The 6,212-nt window shown below is 41.1% G+C and overlaps 1 protein-coding gene across 1 annotated transcript; it reads right to left on the reverse strand.

Moving 5' to 3' along the window:
- Nucleotides 1–311: 311 nt before the first annotated feature.
- On the reverse strand, nt 312–5,662 carry LOC130202805 (uncharacterized). The gene is made up of 21 exons (XM_056428571.1): nt 5,638–5,662; nt 5,497–5,553; nt 5,335–5,421; nt 5,142–5,263; nt 4,893–5,036; nt 4,671–4,763; nt 4,412–4,582; nt 4,064–4,166; nt 3,450–3,670; nt 3,203–3,356; nt 2,914–3,125; nt 2,721–2,835; nt 2,449–2,648; nt 2,224–2,338; nt 1,978–2,147; nt 1,816–1,904; nt 1,551–1,681; nt 1,025–1,208; nt 710–851; nt 480–600; nt 312–382 (listed from the first exon to the last, which is right to left on the reverse strand). Exons 1-21 carry the CDS (start codon nt 5,660–5,662, stop codon nt 312–314), a joined length of 2,727 nt encoding a protein of 908 aa, XP_056284546.1.
- Between the last annotated feature and the right edge of the window lie 550 nt (nt 5,663–6,212).

A 6,212-nucleotide genomic window follows, 5' to 3' on the forward strand; every position in this document is an offset into this window, starting at 1 on the left:
CCCTTCTGTCATAATTTACTTGTTAACCATTAAGTTTTGGGGTAAGGCAGTAATCCTTTTGGCATCCCCATAAGTAAATGTCGCCACCAAGTGGATAGCACATATATTACAGTGTGTTGCAAATGTCCTACGGTCAACCCAAAGTCCTCATTGGCTGTATAGAATATTTTCAGTGGTCAACTACCTGTCGTGTCCCTAATAAACTTGGGACAATAGGGTGAAGTTCCCATAACCTCAGACAAACAAGTAAAATTGCCAAGAAAATACAAAAGTGTGAACTCTTTAAATTATTTTTATTAGGATCTTTTTTTTTAGCTCATAAGTATTGGTCCTGATGACAGATGTTTGATGTTATGGCCCTCGGAAACTGCACGTTTTTGAACTGTGGAAAGAATTATACACACAATTAGATAAACATGTTTCCCAATTAGAGCCCAACTAGTGTATGCATCTTTAGTCTCTAAACTAGAGCATGCAACAGTGAATTGCGTGAGAGGTCTTTCCTTTCATCCCGTCATCCTTGTTTGAACACTGCACATTACAGGCTCTATCCACTGCACTTCTGGCATCACATACCACAACATCACAGTGGACGAAGACCTACAAGATATAAACTAATGTTAATGAAATTCCAATTTAAAGTGTAAACTTTTCCCAAATCAGTCCTTTCTTTTTTCCAAATATAAATCGATTTGTTGTACAAAATTACCTGGCGACTCGAGTTGTCCTTGTCTTTGGCAAAGGCAAACATTGGGATCTCAAAGCGCTTGAAGTTAGCAGGATAGTGAACTCTGGCATCAGGCAAAACAGGATGAAAGATCACCTGGTATGGGTCTTTTGGGTTTGCACAGCTGAAGACAAGTAAATGAATATATACATGTTTATGTTCTCACTGGCTCTGTGCACAGATGTCACAAGTTCAGCAAGTACACACACTTGGAAACTGTTCATTGTGAGGGAAAAGCATAAGGCCCATATTTCACTTGCATCTTGTTAATGCCAAAGAAAGGGAATAATAACTTACCCATTAATGACGAGGTCCCATTTGGGAAGAGACTTCCCGTCACCCTCTGTTGCCCAGCAGGACACCAGCTCCAGCGATACCTCAGGGTTTTTAGACTTCATTAGTTCCACCTCAAAATACAGCGGCTCTTGTAGATACTTTGTAATGGGATCATCAACACTGTGAAATGTGCTGTAGGAGGAGTCTAAGTAAAGAGAAATAAACTGAATTAGGGATTCAGACAAGAATAATGATCTGTACACCGAACATTGAGAAATTAAAGTGTATAATACAGACGAGTGAATTTAACTTAAGGTAGTTGTCATTAAACTGATGAGGTTTTAGAAATGAGTCAACCATGTCAGAAGTGAAATGCTCTTAGCTTTAGTCACCACTAGTTTTCCAAATTAGGAAAAGGCATTCTTGAAAACCTTTAGTCTTTGAGAAAAATCTGAGACATGTCTTTGCATTACCTGTAGTTTTAGTGCTAAAGAGGGAAATGTCTATGTTTGGGATACACAAAAAGACAGTTCAGAACTTCCTTTACCCAAAGCAAGTTTCATTTCAAACTGCAGCGCGCTTATTGCATCATCAGCATGTGGTTTACTCCTCCGAAGTCTGTTGTTGAAGGCCACAGCGTGGTTTGTGTTGATGTCAAAATAACAAGCAACCATCAGGCTGAAGCAAGACAATCCAGGAGTTAGCCAGAAATAGTTCACATGACAAGTCTACAAAACTGTCCAAGTTCAAAACGTAAAGGAATTGATGAACTAATTTTAGCACAATGAGTAATTATGTCTTAAGACACTTACTCATACTCTGGCTCGGTCTTTGATTCTCTTTTGGTTTCAAGGTCAGGCAGAGAGATTTCATTCTCATACACCATCATATTAGGCAGAAACTGAAGAAAAATAAAGCAGTTAACCAAATGGTTCAATAGTCTGCAACAAGGGTAACATTCAGCAGTAATCTACCTTTCTGGTCGTGCCACATGAGTTCCCAGTAAAGATAAAATGGGCATAGCGGTCATCGCTGTATGACGGCCGACAGCTTGGGTCTCTGAGGGTGAGGTGACCGAGTTGCAGACTGGGAACCGACTCCAGTTTTATAGCCAGAGCGGTCATCGTTCCATTAGGGAAACACTCTGAAAAGAGGACCAGACCTTAGTATGCTTGGTGTGGCATTAAAAAAACATTATATATCCATTTCCCCTAACCAACCAATCAGAGTTGACAAGAAACTGCAAGACAAGGAGAATTCTTGAATATTTTTGTCGGTGTCCGGATTCCTCAGAGTCACATCGAGTCTGCTCCTAATAGATGACGCCTCTATAGCCTGAGAGTCAGAAACAAATCCAAGTTTACACACTAGATTGAAAGACAATCTCTGCAACAAATGTCAAGATACATCCCTGCATCTCAACAATTTGGTTAAGAATACTGTACCTCAATCGCAGCGTCGTGGGCAGAAAACGGTACTGTAAAACTGAAGTGTGTTCCATTGTCCATGAAGCTGTACTTCTGAGCCAGGCCCGATGTCAACATTTGCTTTCCCACTAGCGTCCGAAAGTGGAAGCCGTGGGTGCCGTATTTCACAAGGACATAGAAGTTTTGATAATCACAGCCACCAGTGACAGAGGGAGGAACTGCAGAAGGAAAAAAGTTAGAAATTTGCTTTTCGTGTTCTGAATGAAGCCATCATATTCATAAGTTCAGACCTTTGTGAACCAACTGTGCTTCCAGATGAGCAGTGTGAGCAAACGGTGCAAACTCTGGCAGAACCAGTAAGCCAAAGGTCAAGTGAAGGGAGTAGACTGTAAGTCCCATTTCTTTCTGTTGGGAGTCAGGTATAAATAGAGTTTAGCTGGCAAAATAAAATGCATTTAATTTCCCAAGTCGAATAAAGCTCACCATTTGTACAACACCAAGGTACGTGAAGGGCACTTCAAGGTTAAACATCTTCGAGCAGCTTTTGGCGGACTTGTGCTCCAAAACTTTAAGGCCTCTTGCACTGCAGTCCGCTATGGATAAAACCTCAGAGGGGAAGGTGATGTTCATTAGTGTCACATCGGAGCAGAAAGGCCCAAGCGTCATCTTAAATATCTGCTCCTCAGGAACAGTGTCTGTAGGGCAAAAATAAAGAGCAATTAGGGAGGTTCGTAGTACATCTTAGTACTCTTGTGATTGTTAAATTACTCACTGTCAATAACTTGCGGAGGTCGATACAGTAGAGGCGTGGTGATGGGAAGGAGGACTTTGTATCTGGTGTCCTCATAAGAATCCTCAGTCCAGAGCAACTCGAGCATCGGCTCAATGGTATAGGTAGTGAGATACTGACCATTCTGAACATGACTCTGCAAAATACAAGACATCCTTTTAAGCCCATGGGTCAGTTATGCACGATTGTTATAAAATGCATGTATATACAAACACAAAGTAACTCTGACCTTAAAGTGGCCACCGACAGCCCCAATAGGGATTTCAATGATGATGTATATGTCATTGACAGCCAAGGAGTAACGCCTGTTGGCCACCTCTGCAAGGTCGAGCCTCTGGCCATCGACACCCATGTGCACCTCCAACAGTTTAAACTGGCCAGAGAAAATGAGGGGGTCAATGTGCCTCGGCAGGAACCAGCTGAGCGAGTGGGGAGTGAAAGAAACACTACCTGTACAAAAGGAAACAGAGGTTAGACAAGTAGAGAACAAATATGGACACATAATTAATCTTCAGACCCAAAGTAGTCAGAGAGCTAGAAAAGATACCACTCATGTCAGTTGAATATGAAGCTACAGCCAGACTGCAAAACACTACCCATCAGTTCTATAAAACATTGATCCAAAAGACAATTTGAGGCTCTACCAGCCATATCATTTCTTGGATTGGACCATTTGTCTACACATTCGAGTCAAGAAATATCTGCATCATTGCAGTGAAGTGATTATTCAAGTCCAAGAATAAAACACTCACTGTCCATGTTTAAACTGCTACAACCCCAGATTCCCAGAGAATTAAAGCAATCAGTAGTTAAAGTAAACATTTACTGCTCTACAAAAATTACCCTGCAGTATTGGGCAGGCAGCTCCTGCGTGGATTTGGGTCTCCAGCCACTTCTTTTCAAATATTGTTGAGGTTGTGAGCACAGTCATAGGCACACCAGCTACCTGCAAAGTTAGTTTATAGAACATTGTGTAAATGCCCGTTAACCATACAGTCAAGCAATGTATACTTACGGATGTGGTTACTTCAATAGACGAGTGCGTTAAGATAAAGTAGCGCAATATGTTCAACCGTCTCAAATTAAAGTTAGATTACATAATTTGTTCCAAAGCCAATAGTTCACTGGCTGCTAGTGTAAACAAGTCAACACACAAAGCTGGTTTAAAATATAAAAATGCAGTCCACTTACATGCTGGGTGTATGTTTCAGGGGAAGTTATTGGGCTTCGCAAAACCAGCCTTGTCGGGGTGTTTGCGATTCCATAACCTCGTCTCTGAGCCTCTGTCACAGTCATCATCTTCTCCTCAGGTGTGAAGAACACAACCGTTTTGATTCTGAATCCTGCATCCATGGGTTGTTTCTGTGAAAACAATAAAGACATTTAATACAGAAAGCAATGTTTGCAGAAAGTAAAATAAAAAAATGGGGGCATAAGCTAGTCATACCGCCACAGCTCGCCGAGGATCACCCAACTGTTTAGCACCAGAGAAGGGATGTTTAGGCAGGTTGTAGTCACCTGGAGCCGACCTTTTCACTGAAACCTAGAAAGGAGACCACTCCATAAGTGTTAATCAATCTCTCTGCTCTCAAATGCAACCTTGGCTTCCTACAGGACATAGCCACCAATCATATAGACAGGCACATAACCAGTGTCCACTGCATTCACTTGCCTCCATATAGTTGCGTTCACAGACAATTTCCCTGGAAGCCCAGTCATTGTAGTGGCAGGTTTTAGCCACCTGGTACAGCTCGTCTTCAACCACCTGGTTCCCATGCAGTCGAAGATTTAATGTCGTTGTGAAAGCTTCATCGTCCTACAAACATACATATTATTTGAAATGATCAGAACGACAACAAAATATATATAGACACACACATCTGGTGCTACTCCACAAAAAGTACAGCGCCAGTTTTTTTACCACATTTTGAGCAAAACAGTTTTGAAGAGAGGCAAAAATCATGGCATTCCCCAGCTGGTCTATCTTCACACTTAAGCCACACTGAGAAGCTAAACTTGATGTAAGGAGAATTGCAGAGTTGTCTGAGGAGGGAAAAGGACAGTTACAAGTGGAAAACAGCAGACAAATATTAAATACTGAAATGTCATCCTACTATAGACAACGGACACTTCAAGAAGATTTCCTCCAAGTGGGCCAACATCCACACGCATGAGGTTCCCCAGGCATTTTGAGTCGATATCTGGGATTCAATTTTTATATTAATAAGCTTCATTTAGTACTCCCCAAAAGTTTTTAAAAATGGACACAAACTTACTTATAGAGGGTTTCTTTAGAGCCTCTATATTTACAACTGCCATCAGGAGAATTAACCTGAAAGAAATTGAAACATTTTTGAAAGTAGCATGAAAAATCAAAAACGTTGAGTGAAAGCAATGGATAGAAACAAAAACTACAAACCCAACTCCAGCTAAACAACCCATTGCTCAAGAGAGAGGGAACTGCTGACTGCTGTCCCTGCTTTCACACTTTATACTAAAGTTGGCGGTGCGAATAAATCACATACTGGGCAGGATTAGGGCGGTTCCTGCCAAACGAGAACCACACACAGGTGAATCCTATTACTGCCTTATTGAGGTCTGATTGACAAAGGCCGGTGTCTTGTAATCTTCCCTGAAGTAATTACTGTGGTAGTTGATTTTCGTTGAACAGACTGATCAAAGTTGAGGTTGAAGATCATTTTAGTGGAATTTTTTATTGGACATGGATCCTGGGAAGAAAAGCATAGTTTGCTGGACTGCAGAATTTCTTCAACTCGCTGAAGAAACCACAAGATCTGTATACCCTGAGACATATACATATGTATGTCCATTTATTGATATTAACCAGCTTACATCTAGGTTTTAACCTAGAGGTCAGTTATTTACATTTCAGGGAGAGATGGTGAATAGGCATACGAAATATGAGTCCATATATGGAGTCAGAGAGAATATAGACATCGAAGACATTGATCATATATGGAGATGTTCAGAA

Source organism: Pseudoliparis swirei, chromosome 12 (genome assembly GCF_029220125.1).
Source record: "Pseudoliparis swirei isolate HS2019 ecotype Mariana Trench chromosome 12, NWPU_hadal_v1, whole genome shotgun sequence".
Taxonomy (NCBI): domain Eukaryota; kingdom Metazoa; phylum Chordata; class Actinopteri; order Perciformes; family Liparidae; genus Pseudoliparis; species Pseudoliparis swirei.